This window comes from Podarcis filfolensis, assembly GCF_964270895.1.
Source record: "Podarcis filfolensis genome assembly, chromosome: 12".
Classification (NCBI taxonomy): domain Eukaryota; kingdom Metazoa; phylum Chordata; class Lepidosauria; order Squamata; family Lacertidae; genus Podarcis; species Podarcis filfolensis.
In genome coordinates this window covers 29556634-29577733 of record NC_139614.1, presented here as the reverse complement: position 1 = coordinate 29577733, position 21100 = coordinate 29556634, and the positions used below count along the sequence as shown (strand labels likewise).

Sequence of the window (21100 nt, the reverse complement as noted above, 5' to 3'; positions counted from 1 at the left end):
ATCTTCTCCTCTTCTCTGAATCTGGACTGATTTATCATACTTGCAAATTCAGAGGATAAACTGTGTGGTTGGTAATTAATTATTCAGTTTTGAAGGTTTTATAGAGATATATGGTTTGGGAGGGAGAATGTTCCATCCAACACACATGCATGAGCGTAAGCCCCATTGATTTTGGTAGGCTTTTGCTGTGTGTAACCATGCTATGAATTCCAGTCATTATCTATTATATATTATCCTTTCAACATGAAAGATTAATTGGGTTAGATTGGGTGTAACTGAAGCCCAGAAAGACTGTGAAGGGGATAGTAAAGTTTGATTGTTAATTGCATTTTTTCACGATTCTTTACTTTCTTTATAGGCAAGATGAAAACCAAGGGGGTATTTTAGACATATAGATAAATAGATGGATGGATGGATTTACCCTAGTTGATGAAAAGAGAACAGGGCCAGCAGAATGCATTTCCAAGAGCAATGAAAAACAGCTTTCCTCTCACAAATTGTTTAACATTTACATTTTAATGTTGTTAAATGTATGAACATATTGGATGTTATTAGCAAGTACATTACTGCAGAGCGCTATTCTCTATTGCATTATAATGTGGTTTTATGACTTCCTCTCTTAGTTATCTTTTCTATCAGTATTTGGTACGGCCAAACAAATTAAGTTGGTTGGCGAAGGTTAATTTTCCTATTCATGTTGTTGCATGGCCACTGAGCATAAACTTGCTTGTGAGGTACACACACACACACACACAGAGAGAGAGAGAGAGAGAGAGAGAGAGAGAGAGAGATAGAGATAGATGTGTGTGCTGGCTTGGAAAAAGTGAGCCTATCGTCATGAAGACTCTGAACCAGAATCAAGCTCGAAACAGGTCTATATCCAGAACGACTAAAAAATATACTACGTTCAGATAACTAACATTCAAGAGGTGGTTTGATACTGAGGTGGGACTATTCTACATAGTGATATTAAATGCTATACTGAGAATGAGAGTGAATATACCTTTTTTTGAACCAGAATCCTGCATGACAGGTATGGGGAACCTTTTCCCCACCCCCGATGTTACTGAACTACAAGCCCCATCAGCCCCAGCAAGCATGGGCACTGTCCAGGGATGATGGGAATTGGAGTCCAGCAACATCATGAGGATCAAAGGGCCCACACACCAGCTATGTCACCTGGGGTGGGTGTTTCTTGCTGTTTGCAGCAATGTTTCCTCCTCTTTCCAGAAAAGGTCACCATGACTCATTTGAGGCATGTAAATTTATGTTGCTGAGCCAGGAACTCACATCTTGGCTCTTCTTCCTATTTGCATTACAGTTTGCTTTCGTTCTTGACGGAGACACAGACAAATCACTGAGGGCTGATAACTTGAATGTGGGTGGTAGGAGCAGAATGATGAGTGAAGCACAGATCACTACAATAAAGTACAAGTTTTCGAAAATCACCTGCCTATGCAGCATCTTGGTGCCAGATGTATTGCTTAACTTTCCTCTGGCCCACATCAGTGATGCTGAGAGTGGGGTCTTGTCATCTGAGCGGCCCAGGACCTCCATACACACTGCCTAGGCTTGCACCCCAGGGAGGTCACTTTGGGGCTGCTAACACTTCACTCAGCGGCGCACTCCATTTTCTCTCAAGACAGATGGATTCCAACAGCAGCAGCAGGTGGGATATGGCAAATTTGTCATTCTCCACTCTTCAGGTCAGTTGTCCACATTTCAACATCAGTTTGCATTTTTAAGAAGTCCTCATGAAAGTTCATCAGCACTTTCGTGTGAATTTCTCCTAAGAAACACATTTGGTGTGCCATTTCCCCTAGTATGTTCATTTTTTCTTGCATACTATTTTCACTAATAAACATATTTTTCTCACAGGTTAACCTAGTATATGTTTCTCTGTGAACATTACTTGGCTGGAGAACCTCATTGCAAAATTTGGAGAAGTGCAAATGTGGAAGGATGTGTGTGTTTCAGTTTGTGTCTTGTTTCAGAAAGTGCCAATTAGATAGGCTTGCCTTTAAATATGAACTGAATTGAATTCTTCCTCCGTCCCTAACTGAACTGCCCTCTCTCTGTTGCACTGTGTCTTCTGGATTGCACAGGATGAACTGTGGGGAACTGATTGAAAGATGTTCCCACCTTTAGGTGTTAAAGTGTCGGGCAGAACCACTAGCCTCAAGATAATGGGTGTGCATCTGGGCTGTTTAATATTTCCAGAGGAAGTGGGGATTCCCAGTCCTAAAACTGCAAATCAGCATCTACGGACTTTTGCAGATAGAACTTGACAACTCTGCATGCAGCCCAAAATGGATCTGAATATTTGAACAGCCTCCCTCAACTCCTGTGTCAATGCCCCAAGGCCCTTCTATTCATCTAGTTTAAATTAATGATCTCACTGATGGCACTAGCAATTGAACCAGATCTCTCCTGAGCCAAGCACTTTCATACTGAATTTGATTAATTCTGATGACTATTAATTCTCACTGTTAATTAGGTAAGGTACTGCTGTAAAAAGAATATTGCATGTTGTGTAAAAGCAGTCGGCACACAACTGCGATGTCCTTCTTGCGTTGAATGTAAGCAGGATCTGGGTGCATCCGGGTTTTCTTCAGGTGTTTAGTGTGCAAGTGTGATGGATTTATTGATGCAGAATTTGGCACCTGAAACCAACCTTCCTTCCTTCCTTCCTTGCTTTTCTTTCTTTCTTTCTTTCTTTCTTTCTTTCTTTCTTTCTTTCTTGACTCAAGGCACAGCCACATGACCCAGATCTGCATGCATTTTGCATATGCTCACTGATGTGACTATATGCCTCTGGGCAGACTGAAATGGTGGGTTGGCTAGGGTCTCACAAGTGCCACATTTTTCAATGCCCCCAGCCATCTTGTAAGCAAAGTCACTTTTAAATTTTTTTCCAAAAAAGAAAAGAAAAAGAAAAAAAGGGAAGCAAAGGAACAAGAGATCTAGGATTCTGTACAATAACCAGAACCAAATGAGATTCAGGTTCCATGGACCACCATCTAATTATACCCATTATTTAAAATCAATTCATAGAAGGTAAATGCATGTCCTTCACTTTGAAGTGCATTTCCAAGATGTCTCTATTGAAATAGAGCACATTCAGTAGAAACCACTTGGAACCTATTCAATAGAAACTGCTTGGAAACACTCTTTAAAGGCACTGTTGTCACCTGGCATCATAATGATGTCATCATGATGTCAGGTGATTGACAGATCAGTGGGCCCTCTCACTGTCAAATTTGGATCATTGTGCTTGTGGCGATGACGACCTCAGCACACCAGGTCAAAAAGTTTCCTCTTCCCTGGTGTATAGGAAAGAAAGCATATCTCAGAAATTTCAGTCAGTAGGAGTAAGTATAGTAGCTGGCACTTATACCTGCTTGTTCATCCATGGTTACGGTCAGTGCCGGATTTACGTATAAGCTAAACAAGCTATAGCTTAGGGCCCCATTCTCTTGGGGCCCCCCAAAAAAAATTAAAGAAAAAAACAACTGGATGTACATTTCCAAAATATAAGATAAAAAACAAAATAAAACCTATATACAGCAACAGTGTTTTGTGTTGTGTAGGCTCCTATGATGTAAGTAATGGGCCCCGCCTGCTTGCCTGCTCCCTAAAATACCACTGGTTTGCTCATTTCTATATAAAGTGGTACCTTGGTTCTCAAACTTAATCTGTTCTTAATTACCATGTAGCATATATTCAACACAAAAAACAGCAACAATTTGTTGTTGACAAAGGACAGCTGGACATATAGGGCCCCATTACCTTCAGTAGCTTAGGGCCTCATCAAACCTAAATCCGGCCCTGGTTACCGTATTTTTCCATGTATAAGATGCCCCCATGTATGGGACGACCCCTATTCTTTTTTAACCCAAAACTAAGCAAACAAAATTCTAAAATAGAAGTGAAAATCCAGACAATAAGTGGTGGGGGCGGAAAGGTGCAGAAGCTGTCCCCCCTCAGTGGCTGCTGCTGCTGCCTTTCCGTATAAGCAGTGGGCAGGAGGCTCCTAAGCAGGATGCTGAGGCAGAGCACGGGGACGGGGTGGGGGTTTGAGGGGGAGAGAAAAAGTGCAAGTAGAGATAGCTGAGGTAGCTCTCGGCAGCAGGTCTCTTGGTCTGGTGGCCGAGTTGGCAGGGGGCTGCAGGAGGCGAGCCAGTCACCTTGTCTTATACACAAAAAAAGTACGGTACTGATTGATTTGCATGTCTTGCCTTTCCTGGTTAAGAGCTTGAGCTATAAGCTGAAAGCCTCCATTTCACATCTCAGTTTAGCTTCATGAACCCAGTGAACAGCCTTAGGCAAATCGCTATTTGAGCCCTCAGTAATCTAAGATCATGGTAGACCACCTGACAAAATTGTTGCAGAACAAACCCAGAACATTTTGATTACTTCAAGTGATATGTAGGTGTACCGGTGTGTGTGTGTGTGTGTGTAATTTCCAAAGCGGGTGAATAGATAAAATCGACAAATGAAATTACATTCATAAAACAAGTACAATATACATCACAAATCAGTGGATCAATGTAGACAATGCTGAGCTGGATGGACCAATGGATTAACTCTGTAAAAGGCAGCTTCCTATGTTACTGTGTTCATAATGCCTCAACGCAGCTGGATCACATGCCATGAAAAACTTGGGTGAACAGATGAGTTTTATATAGTCATCCAAACAGTGAGCATTTTGTTGCCTTCTTTTCCTTATCCATCTCCTCCTATTCTTGTTCAGTCCAGCTTACCCAGATGCTTACAAAAGCTGGTGTAAATTTTAATCTGTTTCAGTATTTTAACTTATTGTATGTTTCAGTGTATTGCAATTTCCCCCGATAATATGGTTTTAGCTCTTTGTAAACCACTTTGATATTATTATTTTTTTACAATCAAGCAGTCTATAAATTTTATGAAATAAAAATGTCAATAGAAAAATTAATTAAAACCAAAGAGGTGAATAAGAGCAAGCCCTCTGCCTCTCTGGAACCATCATGTGATGCATTCCTTTGGGTCTAACTACAGCCCGGAAGAGAGTCGGGTAGACTTACTATATAAGCTGTTTCTGAGTTTATTTAATAAGTAAAAACTGAGTATAAATCTTCAAAGAAACAAATAAAAGCTACACCACAGCACATGGATTTCTGGTTACATTTTGCCTCAATCTGGCATCCTTGGGCCTTATGTGTTCTTGTTGCAATGAAACCAAACCTAAAACCCATCACTCATAATCTTGTAGTCACAATTTAGCATATATTTTAAAAGAAAACATCAGTGTGTTGTCTCTTACTCTGAGCAGAATGACTATTTTTGACTAGGTCTATATTATAACATAGGTTGCGGCTCATATGAAAAAGGGCATCTTAAACCAGTGGCATATGTAAAGTGGAACGCAGTGCAGATTTTGATTAAAATGTTGCTCAGTGGCCTTTCAGGCAAATTCTAGAATTATTTAATATTCTTTTCTGCACATACGCGGGAAATGGCACAGGCAATATTAATAAAAGAGGGCTTACAGGAGTGTAGAATCAGGACACCAGTTCCTTGACAAATGTTATTTACCTAGCTAGAGTTTCATTTCATCGCGAAGAGAACTCTGTGATGCCTATATTATGCAGAGGCCTTAAAACTCTGTTGGACATTTTTAACCCACTCTAATTTATTCCAGGAAACTTTAATCCCCTGCAGAATGGAACTGCTGTGATTTTTTCAAAAGTCATAATCATCTACCAAAGGCGGGGGGTGGGGGTGGGATGTGTGATGACGACATTGGCACTGGGCTTCAGGAGTTTAGTTTAAATTCATTCTAAAAATGCGAAGCAGAGGGCAAGAGTTAATCGGATATTTCATACAGTTAACATTTCAATCCTCCTCCAAATCTTTATAAATTTGCTTGCATCGCTGCCATTTATGGCATGTTCTGACTGTGCGCTTGCCAGAATTCGAAGGCTAAACATTGCAAGAAAGCACTTCTGGGATATCTCTTCTGAGTCTCGTAACTCATTTAGCATTTGGATCACATCCTATCTGGTACCCTAATGGTGTAATGTGCGCTAAGTTGAAAGTAAAGTGAGATGCTTTGACATATCAGGCATGCTGTAACTCTGTTATCTGACAAGCTATTATAATAGACTCGACTAACAGAAAAAGAAGAAATAAAATAAGAAAGGAGCTTTCAGAAGAACTGCAGCGCAGTTCCCACACCAACCTTATTGGGTTTGTGGGCCCATTTGCAAACCAGGAAAACTGTTGTGAGCAACAGGCACACAAATACACACACACACACACACACCCCATAAGCACAGATTGCAAACTCTCATATTGGCTACAACAAGACTAATTTCAGTGCAGAGAAGGGTCGGAGAGGGGACTTTGTGGGCACAAGGAAAGACATCTATGATCACATGCATGCCTGTGGGTTCTATGCTGGTGACCCTAGAAGGACTGCCTTCTTAAAGGTAAAGGGATCCCTGACCTTCTGATTCTCAAGTCCTAGGCTCTGTGGTTTAACTCACAGCGCCACCTGCGTCCCACTGCCTTCTTAGATGAAACCAAAGACCATCTAATCCTGCATTGTTTCTCTCTCTCTCTCTCTCTCTCTCTCTCTCTCTCTCTCTCTCTCTCTCTCTCTCGTGGTACCTTGGCTCTCAAACTTAATCCATTCCAGGAGTCTGTTCGACTCCCGAAACCATTCAAAAACCAAGGTGCAGCTTTCGATTGGCTGCAGTACCTTCCTGCACTCAGTCAGAAGCCATGGAAGCCATGTTGGGTGTTCGGCTTCTGAAAAACGTTTGCAATCTGGAACACTTACTTCCATGTTTGCGGCATTCAGGAGCCGATATGTTCGACAACTAAGCCGTTTGGGAACCAAGGTACCACTGTATACGCATAATAGTTTAATGAAGAGGGGGAAAGAGAGAAGAGAAAAGAATTAAAGTCAATAATATAAAATAAAAATAGTTATAAATAATAGTACTGTAATAATAAGAAGAAAATCCAATATCAGTCCACAATAAGAACATAAGGAGCACTAGCACACAAATCTTAAATTATAATAATAATAAATAATAATAAAATTTATTTATATCCCGCCCTCCCCTGCCGAAGCTGGGCTCAGGGCGGCTAACAACAATCAAAATAATCCAACATTCTAAAAACATTCATTATAAAATTAATTAAAATCAAATTAAAATCATTAAACCTATAAATTAATATAAGCCCTGTATACAACATTAAAGCCTCACATCAAATATAACTGATCTGTAGAAAAGACTTTTATGACCTGAAAATAGAAACGATGCATGTCCTTTTGTAACCCAATAAAATCTTTAATAAAAACAATTACAAAAAAGCAATAGATTAATTAATACAAGCCCTCTAAATGTCCAGATAGGTATCCACACAGATTTAATGTGTTTGAAATATGTTCAAATGTAGCCAGGACTATGAGGTCCTCAGACCATTGTGTAATAGATGATGGGCATTGTTCATTCCAGGCCCAAAGTCTCTTAGCAACCATAAATGCATGCAAAATCCACTTTCGTTGTCCTGCTGTTAATCATCACACTACAGGAATATAATTTAAAAGTACAAGAACAGCTGCAAATATTAATGATTTCACAAATGCAAAACTGACATGGATAATAGCTTTAGACCAAAAAAGAATATATCCCTGGACATGCCCACATCATGTGCCACATCACATAAAGCTAATTGGGGGTGCCAACTTGAACAAAATATTGGGGGGAAGGGGCCAGATAAGTCCCGCCCCACATAATCGATCACGTGGTGCGACGCACACACACAATTTGAATGGCAATGCCCATCAACATGGGGGGTGGGAGCTGGCCCCCTCAAATATTTTATGGGGGGTGAAGGGACTTCGGCTCCTACAAGTTGGTTCCTATGAAGGTAATAGTCTTCGCCCAGTAGGATATCTGATTAAAAGTATATATGCAGCATAGGAATGCAGAGTCCCTGTTTATCTTGTCATGGCTAATAGATGTGGACAAATGGGGCCTGCAGAAGATGTGTAAACCGCCCCCCCCCATCTGACTGGGTTGCCCCAACCACTCGGGGAGGATTCTTGCACATACAAAAATATAATAAAACATTAAACATTAAAAACTACCTTCAGATGTCTTCTGAAGGTTGTATAGTTATTTATCTCCTTGATATCTGATGGGAAGGCGTTCTACAGGGAGGGTATGACTACTGAGAAGGCCTTCTGCCTGGTTCCTTGTAACCTCACTTCTTGCATTGAAGGAACCGCTAGACAGCCCTCGGAGCTGGATCTCAGTGTCTGGGTTGGATGACTGGGGTGGAGATGCTTTGTCAGGTATACAGAGCTGAGGATAAACCTATGTTCTAGGGATTTTTCAAATTCTTTTAAAAGACCTCCTGATCTGCACGCCCAAACTTGGCCCTCCAGATGTTTTGGGACTACAATTCCCATCATCCCTGACCGCTGGTCCTGTTAGCTAGGGATGATGGGAGTTGTAGTCCCAAAACATCTGGAGGGCCGAGTTCGGGGATGTCTCCTTTAGTACATCCCATCGTAGTCAATTACGTGATGCATTAAGATTTGCTATATGACTTCCAGACCTCCTGCATGGTTCTGTGGTGGATTTTAGCACTTCAACAATTTCAGTTCTCTAGGAACTCTGGGAGTGACTTCTGTGTATCCTGGTGCTTTAATATTTGTCAAATTTGTGCTTATCATCATTGTCTCTATGTTCAGTGTTTGGGACTGTTCCTTCCGCAGCTAAAACAGCAGCACAAGAGGGAGGAGTCAGCAGGCTTAGGGGGGAAATGGAGGTTTGCAGAAGTGCAACAAACCATAATGTGGTCCTCTTTGTGCCGGTGGCAAGAAAGGTCAGGAAGAGGGCAGAAAATTCCAGTGAATTGTAAGGGAGATTTGGAGGTCCAGATAGAAATACATTGTGCTGTATGTAGTCGTGGGGGTGCCCCATTTAGTCTCCCTTGCAATATATGGTTCTGATGGCTTATACAGAGGCTATGTGTTTGTGTGTTTTCTTTTAATCATATTTGTATGGCTTTGTCATGGTTTTTGGCTAGTACAGTCATACCTTGGTTTTCGAACAGCTTAGTTCTCAAAGGTTTGGCTCCCGAACACCGCAAACCTGGAAGTGACTGCTCCGGTTTGCAAACTATTTTTGGAAGCCGAATGTCTGACAGGGCTTCTGCAGCTTCCGATTGGCTGCAGGAGCCACACTTTGGTTTCTGAACATTTTGGAAGTTGAACGGACTCTATTCAACTTCCAAGGTACAACTGCACAATAAAATCTACTTTACTTTACTTTACTTTACTTTACTTTACTCTATTCAACTTCCAAGGTACAACTGCACAATAAAATCTACTTTACTTTACTTTATTTTCCTTTCCTTTCCTTTACCTTACTTTTGGAGAGAAAAATTCTAACCAGACAGGGAAGAAGGATCTCCAAGAAACAGCTTAATGAGATCTGAAAATGTTCAGTGCAAACAGGATGCTGTTTGGGAGCGGGGAATTATTTTTATAAAAAAACTGGAGCAGGGGATGAAATGGCATGACCAAGAGCACTTCATGCTGTAACATTATGCTGCAGATCCTATTTGTTTTGAGCTTTTAAAATGCACTCCTTGAAACAATGTTTTAGATGTAGAGCTTGTTCCAGAATCATCTGCTGTGAAGAGCAGTGGGAAGCATTCATTTGGCTTTTGTCTGCCAGTTCCCCACCATCCTTCAGTACACCTTTGTCATGTAACAATCTAGCCAGAGGAGCTTCTGTTCTGATGTAAGAAGACAAAAGCTCCTCTGCATGTGCTGGCAAGAGACAGCTCTCTTCTTTTTGGATTCTGACTCAAACCAAGGCGGTAATGATACAGCTCTATAGTAACCTGGAAAGGCTGCAGGAAATCAAGACGCATTCTGGGCCGTTCTGGATTTCCTTCAAACCAATCTAATTTTCAGCCTGTGAAGTTTTAGTAGGCACTAGTTCGTATACATGACGGATGTCTTTGAGTATAAAACACCTCATGGGCTTTGACATAAATGAATGACTGAGCTTCCCCCTCAGGGGTCTCTGGGAAGAGACTAATACTCATGAAAAACACATCTAATGAAGTCAAGTGTCACTGCAGAAATGTCCCCAGCCTTTAAAAGCAGGTGACAGGGGTGTTCTCTTCAAGCTGAAGGAAACGAGGCAGACAGATCAATTCCCTAATCATGAAAATATACTCTGTCTTCTTAATATGCCCTTGGGCAAATTATGTCTCAGTCGAAACACTGGTCAGAAAAACAGACTATCGAGCAGCGATATTTCATTATTGACGAAACATGGGTCACCAAGTGAAAGAGCTGCTAGATCACCTTGGTTTCAGTAATTATTTTCGGAAACGCTTTTGAAACTGGCTGCCACCCTGATCCTGAATCATTCATAGAGGCTCACCCGGTGAATAATGGCAGCCTTCAGGGCGGACTCACACGCAGCCTGCTGTATCATGGGCAAATCACAATGCCCTTGCAATCAGTTATTACCAGAAATTGTTTGCCCCCCCCCAATATGTATAGGCCATTTTTTTCCACCACAAGATGGTTGCAAAGTGGTTTGCACAATGATCGACACAATGATCCAGCCATCAAAATGATATGACGTTTTCAAAACAAACAAAAAGCACCAAGTGTAAACAGCATTCCGTAGACAGGCTTAGTGAATGTCTGCTGAAATAGAACGGTCTCTTGTCGAGCACTTGAAATCCAGCAGGGAGGGGGTACTGCCTGATCTAAGCTGGAGAAGAAGAAGAAGAAGAAGAAGAAGGAGAAGAAGAAGAAGAAGAAGAAGAAGAAGTAGTGATGGACAAGTCCAGAGGTGTACATGGCAAGTGTAATGGACATGATTCTTATGTTGGTATAGTAGGCTACACTGCAGTTATGCAAAGGTTAGAGGCATTATCACAGTCCAAGCAGTAGCAGAGGATGTGGTGGAGCTCTGCCACTCACCAGTTTCCCTGCTGGTGCTCACTTGAAGGCATAGAAGGAGGAAAGAGGCAGTGGTGAGGTCAGCATGGTGCAAACTCACCAGCAGAGTCATTTTTTAAAACGCCACTTTATGAAATATAAGAAGAAAAATAAAAAGAGACTAGTGACAGACTTGGGGCTCTTCAATTTCAGCAGTGCCCTGTGTGATGCTAAAATTTGGCGTGTCCCCTGCTTCTTGCCCTCTGTTCTACAGCATTTTTGAGCACCCCCCCCGCAGCACAGCACCCAATGCAGCTGAACTGGTCAAGCTACCCTAAAACTGCCTCTGAAGAGACATGGACCCCCTAATCCCCCTCTCACTAACCTTTCCTCTAGTGATGGCACAATCCAAATTAAAAACAATATAACCCTAACCCATCACACTTTTGACATTCCTGAATGTTGCAAGAGAAAGAGGTCTGCTTTTTTTGCAGCGGGATCCATTGCATACCACCAGAAAGTGTAGTTGCAGTCACAGCATTTTCAAAATCTTCATCTTATCACTGGGAGCTTGTTTGCACAAAGCGTAAAATGAGCCAGTGTTAAAATTAGCTTGCTAGGACTCCATCCTAGAACAGAGGAGACTTTGTTGCTTAATCCTGCGGTGCACAACACATTCAAACAGATGGCTTAGAAATGAGATTGAAGACAAAAGACCAAATATGTGCTGGGGGTGGGTGGGTGGGAGACAGAATTCACTGGCTAGCAGAAATCCCTGGTCCCCCCCCCCTTACAATTGCTGGGAATGGGATAGGGAACAGAGGCTAGTTAACTGCCCAGGTTCATATTCTGCTGACAAATTCAAGCAAGATTGGCACATTTTCTCCCCTTTTTAAGCCACCTTCCTCCTAATTTGCTCTTGCTCCCAATATGCCGCTTAAGAATTATATTCTAAGTCTTTCCCCCTCTCTCCGTGACATCTTCATTGCTGCTTCATTAACTGGTGCACCATCAGTGCATTTCATTACAGCCTCTCTCCTCGCTCACTGTGCTGATCTCAAACACAGATACAAACCAGCTATCAAATGCTAGGCGGTATTTATCTTCCCTGCAATTCAAAAGAAGAGGAAATTGGCTAAATCATCCCAGGGGCAAACATACCCAGATTTGTCTCTTCCCATCTTCCTGCGCTCTTCAGCAGCTGGGAAGGATATTTAGTTAGGACGGTTGTAGGTGTTTCTTTATTTTATTTTAAGGATTACAGATTTTGAGGGAGTCCACACAGCGGAGTATCCCTTTGGGAAAGAGGAATCTGATGTAAAGCAATTCTCAATGAAGCAGCCAGCTGAAAAACTGGGGGATGCTAGAAAAGGGAAAGAGCTCCCTGTCTGCTTCCAAAATGCCTTGGCATTTGCATAGAGTAGGAATCTTCAGGTTTTCCCCCCCTTTTCTTTTAGTGGAGAGAAGTTGGTTAGAGTGGCAAGTAAGTACCATTGTGCTCAGGCTTTGCTTGTGGGCTTCCCAAGGGCATCTGGTGACCCACTGCCAGATCAACGTGCTAGACTAGAAGGAGCTGTGTTCGGATCCAGCACGGCTCTTCTTATGTTCTGATCAATTTCTACTAGTAATGATGACTATGACGCAGGAGGCGCTGTGGTCTAAACCACTGAGCCTCTTGGGCTTGCTGATTGGAAGGATGGCAGTTTGAATCCCTGTGATGGGGTGAGCTCCTGTTGCTATGTCTCAACTCCTGCAGTTCGAAAGCATGCCAGTGCAAGTAGATAAATAGGTACCACTGCGGCCGGAAGGAAAACGGGGTTTCCGTGCACTCTGGTTTCTGTCACGGTGTTCCGTTGCACCAGATGCAGTTTAGTCATGCTGGCCACGTGACCTGGAAAGCTGTCTGTGGACAAATGCTGGCTCCCTCAGCCTGAATCGAGATGAGTGCCACAACCGCATAGTATCCTTTGACTGGACTTAACCATCCAGGGGTCCTTTACCATTACCTTTTTACTATGATGTATTGGGGAGTTTTTAATGTTTTATGCTTTATTATGTTTAATTAAGAGCCAGTGTGGTGTAGTGGTTAAGAGCGGTGGACCTGTAATCTGGTGAATCGGGTTCCATTCCCCGCTCTTCCACATGCAGCTGCTGGGTGACCTTGGGCTAGTCACACTTCTCTGAAGTCTCTCAGCCCCACTCACCTCACAGAGTGTTTGTTGTGGGGGAGGAAGGGAAAGGAGATTGTTAGCCACTTTGAGACTCCTTCGGGTAGTGATAAAGCGGGATATCAAATCCAAACTCTTCTTATATACTGTATGTGTTGGAAGCCATCCAGAGTGACTGGGGCAACTCAGCCAGATGGGTGTGACATATAACAACAACAACAACAACAACAACAACAACAACGCATCGTAGGCAATGTGTCTCTGCATGCTTATTGTGGGGAAGTGCAAGAGGGGACAGCAAGTTTCTGAACTGTCTTTTTAAAAGTCCTCATGAAAATTAATTTTTATATGCAATTTCCCATAATATTTTTGTGTGTTATTTTACAAAAACAATATATGCATTTTAAGGCAAACTTTACACTTGGATATGCATTTTTCTGTGCCTTATTTGGCTGGAGAACTGCACTGCAAAATTCAAAGAAGTGCTGTGGTTTGAAGGCTGGTTATGTTTTGGTTCACATATTCTTTGGGGAAGTGCAAATTAGGTAGGTTTATGTTTAAATGTGAACTGAATGGAATTTCTCCCTCATCCCTAGATGGCCTGATTCATATGTTCTTTTGTCCTTAAGATAACAGGAAGGGATGGCAACTCAAAACTCCAATGATGACACCTTCTCAATTCCCCAGGTCCTTTGAATGTACAGGCTCAGTCTGTAGCATCGGTTTCTGATTCCTAAAAACAATGATTAATATTATACTGAGCCACTGAGAAATTTTTGGAAGTAACAGTTGAGCTGTGGTGCTGTGAATGAATTGCTTTGGTATGAGGACTGTACTTCACTGCATCTTTCATGACCTGAATAAAATAATTTTCTTCTTCTTGTGGGTTCAGGTGTCGATTTGCTTCCCCTTTCAGATGTTATTGCGGCAAGCATGTTTTTTTCTGGTCCTAAATGAGAAGGGCGGAAAAAAGGGGGAAACCTTTACAAATAACAAATTTATTTATAAATTCTGCTAATACAGACTATATGACCTTTATTTAGCATGGATGCTGTGCCAGAATCAGCACAGAACAGAGAGCACCCAGCATTAATCTCTACCCAAAAGGATTTCAATCTACCTTTCATAGGCAAGGTGAGGTCAAGGACTTGACAAACACCCAATTCAGATGATAACCTAAGGGTTCTGTATTATGGTTTATATCACAGGTGATCCTTCAGGGGGAACACAATTCACGCCTGTGAGTTACCTGTGATCTAAGCAGCGGATTACAATATTGTTGTCTAAACTGGGCCAATGAGTTTTGGGGTGAAGTAAGGGAAATCAGGTGAAGGCTTTGCTAAAGCATTTTAAAGAGGGTATGGAGATGATTGGCCTGAAGAAAAGAAAGCTGCAAGCTTTCTCAAGATGGATTTGGAAAGACCAGTAGTGTGTGTGAATGTATCCCACGTAGAAGAAATGCATAAAGGGAAAAATGCATTGCATTCTTTTTTGAGACCTACATAGCACTTAAACACATATCCCTACCTAAACGTATATTTTCCTTTATCTTACTTTCAGGTCACATGCGCAAATCTAACCAGTGGTGGAAAATCAGAACTTCTAAAATCAGGTGGTTCCAAATCCACGCTAAAGCACATATGGACAGAGAGTAGCAAAGACTTATCCATCAGCCGGCTGCTATCACAGACTTTCCATGGCAAAGAGAACGATACGGATTTGAGCCTGCGGTATGATGCCCCAGAAACATATTCTGAGCAAGATCTCTGGGAATGGCTGAGGAACTCCACAGACCTTCAAGAGCCTCGCCCCAGAGCAAAGAGACGGCCCATTGTCAAGACTGGGAAGTTTAAGAAAATGTTTGGCTGGGGCGATTTTCATTCCAACATCAAGACAGTCAAGTTAAACCTGTTGATAACTGGGAAAATAGTGGATCATGGCAATGGGACGTTTAGCGTTTACTTCAGGCATAATTCCACTGGCCAAGGGAATGTATCTGTGAGCTTGGTGCCCCCGACTAAAATTGTGGAGTTTGACTTGGCACAACAGACAGTGATTGATGCCAAAGATTCCAAGTCCTTTAACTGCCGCATTGAGTATGAGAAGGTCGACAAAGCCACCAAGAACACCCTCTGCAACTACGACCCTTCAAAAACATGTTATCAGGAGCAGACCCAAAGTCACGTCTCCTGGCTCTGCTCCAAACCGTTTAAAGTAATCTGTATTTACATTTCCTTTTATAGTACAGATTATAAACTAGTACAGAAGGTGTGTCCCGATTACAACTACCACAGTGACACGCCTTACTTCCCTTCAGGTTGAAGTGGGCCGCGCCTCTGAGACTGGACCCTGTGGAGTAAATAAATAAATACACAAATAAAATAACGCTAATTTTAAACAAAAATATGGGGAAAAATACGAAAGAGGTCACATGACAGGGCTGTTACCTCAAAGAAGAAGGCCACATCTCTTGCCTGGAATGTGTCTACACACTGCTGCTGATGTCAACTGGCTGCAAATATCTTAGCGGAAACCAGTCTAATGTCATTTCTGCCCAGTCAGTTCCATGTATATCAGTCCAGTTGTAAAATCACTGTGGATTTTAAATAATACCACACACAATTTCTCTCTCTCTCTCTTTGTCTTTCTCCTTCTCCCTCTTTGCAGCTTGCAGATCTATCGAGATTCCTGTTAAGAGGGCATTCATTGTCTGATATATGATGTTTCAGGATAACCTATCATCGAGCAAAAAGGATTAACTAGACAGAGGATGTTTTGTTTTTGTTTCTCCACAGACTGTTATGGAAATCTTCTTTTACGGTCCTGAATACATTATAATCAATAATCCCCATTCATACATCCTATCACTTGGAGTAGCTGTACTGGTAAATAATATTGTAGGAGTAAAATGCTTGTTAAAACAGGGGTTGGGTGGGAAATGTGTGTGTTTAGAGCTCAGTATTCCTCTTTATATGAACACAACAAAGTATATTGACTTTTATTCAGCACCCAGTGGGCACATTCAAGGTGGTGTTAGGTGGGCCTTTTTTGGTGAAGGGAGCCTGTTGAACTAATAAAGATGAGCAAACATTTGGAATTTACATGTGAACAGAAAGTTACGATTTTGTAGTTTGGTGGTCCTCACTCAACTGAGATACTCTCCAATTCCCATATAGGAAGGAGAATGCCTGATAGGTAACATGTAAGTTGTAAGTGTCCATCTTATCTTTATAACACAATATTGTAACAAACAAACAAACAAACAAACAAACAAACAAACAAACAAACAAACAAACAATATCCTAGTCTTCATTTGTATGAATGGTTTGTATTGTACATAGTTTAACCTGTGTTATTTGAGCTGCTTATTAATATTAACTTGTAATTGTCTCTCTGCTTGTTATTGGTTAAAAACAAGGAAATGAGGAATTCATTTTATCAATGTAGCTGTAAACTCCATTTAAGATGACAGAATTATGTACAAAGCATTTATTCAGCTAAAGTATTGTTGAAAGCTATACAACTTACAACATTTACAATCTGTCTGTATTTAGATCTTTTGTTTCCAGGTGAAAACAATTGAAATGTACATAAAAAAAAATAAAACACTTGAATTCGAGTTTCAATATGCACTCTGTAGATGGTGGTTTACAATAGTGCTGACAGGCAGATGATACATAGATGGTGGTGGCACCTTCAGTCACAAAAGTTGGTCCATCCAGACCAGATTCTTTATCATATGTAATGGTGATTACTTTTCAATGCAGAAAGAAGTGTACAATTCCTATCTTATTTATCAACAGAGCAACTCCATGAACAAGTTAGCTAGAACCCCATGGATATGTTAGATGGAAACTTGATGGGCAGGTTAATGTGGTGGTGGTAGACCTGTGCATCAGAGAGTAAGGTTATTACCAGTTTCCAATAAAGTAGAGGAGATGGGATTTTAAAGGGCAGCATGGGTGGATCTATGAGTCTCCTGTCTTTTCTTTTCATCCCTCCTCTGCTTCTCCCTGGAGTTTTGATGCACCTCCAATATCTAGGGCTTGCCGATCAGAAGGTCGGGGGTTCGAATCCCCCCGATGGGGTGAGCTCCCGTTGTTCGGTCCCTGCCCCTGCCAACCTAGAAGTTCGAAAGCACATCAAAGTGCAAGTAGATAAATAGGTACCACTCCGGTGGGAAGGTAAACGGCGTTTCCGTGCGCTGCTCTGGTTCGCCAGAAGCGGCTTAGTCATGCTGGCCACATGACCCGGAAGCTGTACGCTGGCTCCCTTGGCCAATAAAGCGAGATGAGTGCCGCAACCTCAGAGTCGTCCACGACTAGACCTAATGGTCAGGGATACCTTTACCTTTACTAAGGAAAAAACCACACACACCCTGAAGCTTCATGTGTAGAATGCATGTAGGGAATGCTCTCACATTGTCCATGCTGCTCTTTATATCGGTGCCCAGAAACAGGCCCATCTGGTAGTTTCTGACATATGGCCCATGCCACTAAAAGATCCAGGTTGCCCTGATCCTCACATGCAATCAGTGTCAGGGAAGCCCTTTGAACATGCAACCCCCTGGAAGTGGCTTCATACTGTTGATATGTTAGTGGAGAGCCACACAGTACATGTGACTTTGGACAGACAACAACACACTGCATGAAATAAAAATAAAACGTGGTTATATGATGAGGGTAGTTGAGCAATACACGTGCGCACACACATTCCCATCTATTTATCACATTTGTTTTTCATGCTTCTTTGTAGGAGCTGATATCATGGTTGCCCACTTTTATATTTACAGCAACCAGATTGAGGGGTGATGGATTGCCCAAAGTTTCCCCATGAGCTTCACAGCTGATCTGAATGTAGGTATCAGGAGCCCAAGTCCACCACCTTAATGCTTACTTAAGATGGAGTTTAGACATGTATGCCTTACACTGAGAAGATTATTGGTTCATCTAGTTCAGTAATAATGTCCTCAAACTGGTGGCCATTTTCTAAGGCCAAAATTTCCTCCAGTCCTATTAACTTGAGATCCATTTAACTGATGACGCTACTAGGGATCAAACCTGTGCTCTACTGGTGACAAGGAGCCTAGCTTTATCGTGCATAAAATGGCCTGCAGCTGATAGCAATAAATGGAGTTTTTTTGGGGAGAGGGACCCCCCCGTGCATAGTTTGTGCAGTTTATTCATTCTCAGATTTATACTGACTTATTTAAGAACAAGAAACAACAGCAGGGTTCCACAACAGTATAATTTGTAGCCCAAACACACACACTGACACATGCACACACATACAACCAGATAGCTTTGAACTCTGGGGAGGAAATGTATTAAAACTGAAACTAGAATACAACAGGTCCTGCTCATTCATGTTGGGGCTTGGAGAAGATCTTCATTTTCTAATCTCAGTGGGAGGGATGGAGGGCTCTTATGGAAAGATGCACGTTAAGTCCAAACTTGGGTGGCAAGGTGTGCCTTGAAAAATCAAGCCACTAGCAGCCAGTTGACATCAGCACTGAGCTGCAAGTACTCAAAATTTACTTCTGACGGCACACCTTTCCATTGTCTCTCTAGACAGACGGATGCCAACAACTGATGTTTTCATAGACAATGCTATGGAACAGTTATTCACCCGCACCCTGACAATATATGGCCCATGACATCATCCAGAAGGAGGGCTTCCCTGATACAAGTTGAGTTGGAATCCCATAAGTACTTCTAGTGCTCTGAAGCACAGTCATCCATAGACTTTGACTGACTAGGCAGAGAAGAGAGCAACAGCTCTAGGAGATAGTATTAATTAAGCGATCATGCTATTGCAAACAGAAACCCATTGTTCTAAGAGCTGTTTGAGTGTGCGCACACACATATGTACTGTATATGTATATGTGCATAAGAGAGATGTGTGCCTCTAGTTTTAACCCAGATATGAAACTGTGCCCACATATCAAAAAGTGAAATTCCAGGTCATTTGGATATTTATTGGAATCTTGTTTCCAACATTTCCTCACAAAGCTTGAAATACTTTCACAACATCAGTACTATAAAAATTATAAAGTGAGGTTTAAAAAATGATTTTAGTAGCCAAACCAAGGCCAATCATGGAGATAGATTTTAGCTTCCTCCCTGTTTTATTCCTATGCTACATTCTGAGGTTGGTAGATTCCAGACCAAGCAAAATAGACTCCACTCACAGCCAAGACATATCTGGATCTGGTTCTATGGATTTTTTTTTTTAATGATCTGACTAAAGAGGCTTGTATCTCAGAGGGCAGTAATTCAGGCAGGGGATACGCTATCTGTGAATCAAATGTGCTCATCATTTCGCCTTCCAAATGCATTTGCATGATTAGACAAATCATATTTTTCTGGACATAATAATCTGCTTGTTGATGGTATTTTTGTAGCAATTGTCTTGTGCTGTATTGGAATTCAATTAGCAAAAGCGATGTACTAATAAGTTTTTAAAATCATGTATATTTATTTTTCATTTTGCTTGTCTGGTTCCTTGCTGCAGTTTGAGTTATTTTAAAATATAGTTTCCCTTGCTTAGACTTTTGCATAGTCGTTTGGTCATCAGAACCGCAAATCTGAAGTCTCCAGTAAGAATAAATTGGACAAGAGATTTTATGAGTCCTGAATAAAATGATGAATTGAGTATAGATGCTTTTTGCATTCAAGAGCCCACTGTAAAGTCCTCTCTCTTGTGAACTATGATTCTGGATGCTTTTCAAGTTAAATATACAGAAGCAAAATCCCTGCATTTTATATTGGTCTTAGACTCATACAGCAACAGAACTAGAACGGACCAAAATACCATCTTGACGCTCCAAGTATTGGCCAATCTTCACTTTGTCAACAATCATGCAGCCTTAACATTTTCTAATTTGTGACATGAATACCTTTTCCTATCTCTCTAGACTTGCTTCATATTGTTCCAAATTGTATTTCTGAAAGAGAATAAAAAGATGGGTGTCTGTATTGGAATGATCATCAACCCTAACCCTTTGCTTTGATTTTCCATTCTTCTTGCAGCCCAATCCTAATCACGTTTCCTTGAAAGTAAGTTGTGTACTAAGTTCAGCAGGACTTACTTTGTACTAGAGCTTCTGTTTAGATCATTGAACAAGTGCAGGAGACCTTACCAAATATTTCACGTAAATCCTAACACAATCTAGCATGCTTGTTTTTCAGCATAGCCTTAAGAAGTTTATGATTTGTAATACTTTAGAGCCATGACTAGAAATCCATGGATTTGGGTAGATTTCCTTGTTCCAAATATTGTGTTTGTTAAAAGCAAATAGAAGTAGAGGACTGATACAACATATAGCCACCGTCATTTCTTAGGTGTGTTTTTTTCTTTCCCATGATGTTATTTGTATTATCTCACCATGTCACAGAATTAAAGTTCTCCGTTGGGTTCATAATATTGCCATGTGTTACGTGCTAAATATTTTCTTGAGTGTTTATTGTAACCGATGGCATGAGCCTCTGTATCTTTTTGAATATGTAGACTTGTGTTATATAGTCATAACCAGAGGCCCATGTTACCACTATAGCCTAATGCTCATTACAGTAAATGAAAAATACTATGAGCTTTTTTTCCAGATAGCTTACATACCAGCAGAATTACAGTGCGGAAGAGAAAGAAGTATAGAGGATTCGAATTTTGAACACGCCATAGACATAAATCTACTCAGTTATACTCACAATTCCTTGTATAATATGAAGGCAACTGATATGTGAACATTGCTTGTCTTTCCGGAATAAATAAAACAATGTTTTGCAGAAGACTTGTTACTTCTGTTCCATTTTTTTAATAAGTAAAAAACATGCAAAGGATCTAGTTCTTGTGACAAAAATATCAATGGATTTACAGAATCTGTCACCCTCACATAACATAAACATATTTCTGGTGTGTTTGACCTCATTTGAGCATTTATCAAGTCATTCTTCTCAAACCA

General features: G+C 41.2%; 1 protein-coding gene across 4 annotated transcripts in view; it reads left to right on the top strand.

Moving 5' to 3' along the window:
* NXPH1 (neurexophilin 1) overlaps window positions 1-19375 on the top strand; it is a 171669-nt gene extending 152294 nt beyond the window's left edge. For all 4 annotated transcript variants that reach the window (XM_083578869.1, XM_083578870.1, XM_083578871.1 and 1 more), the window contains one exon: window positions 14701-19375. In XM_083578869.1, the coding sequence (XP_083434995.1) occupies window positions 14701-15462 (762 nt within the window). In that variant the 3' untranslated portion in view covers window positions 15463-19375. The remainder of the gene's footprint in view (window positions 1-14700) is intronic.
* Window positions 19376-21100: the final 1725 nt, after the last annotated feature.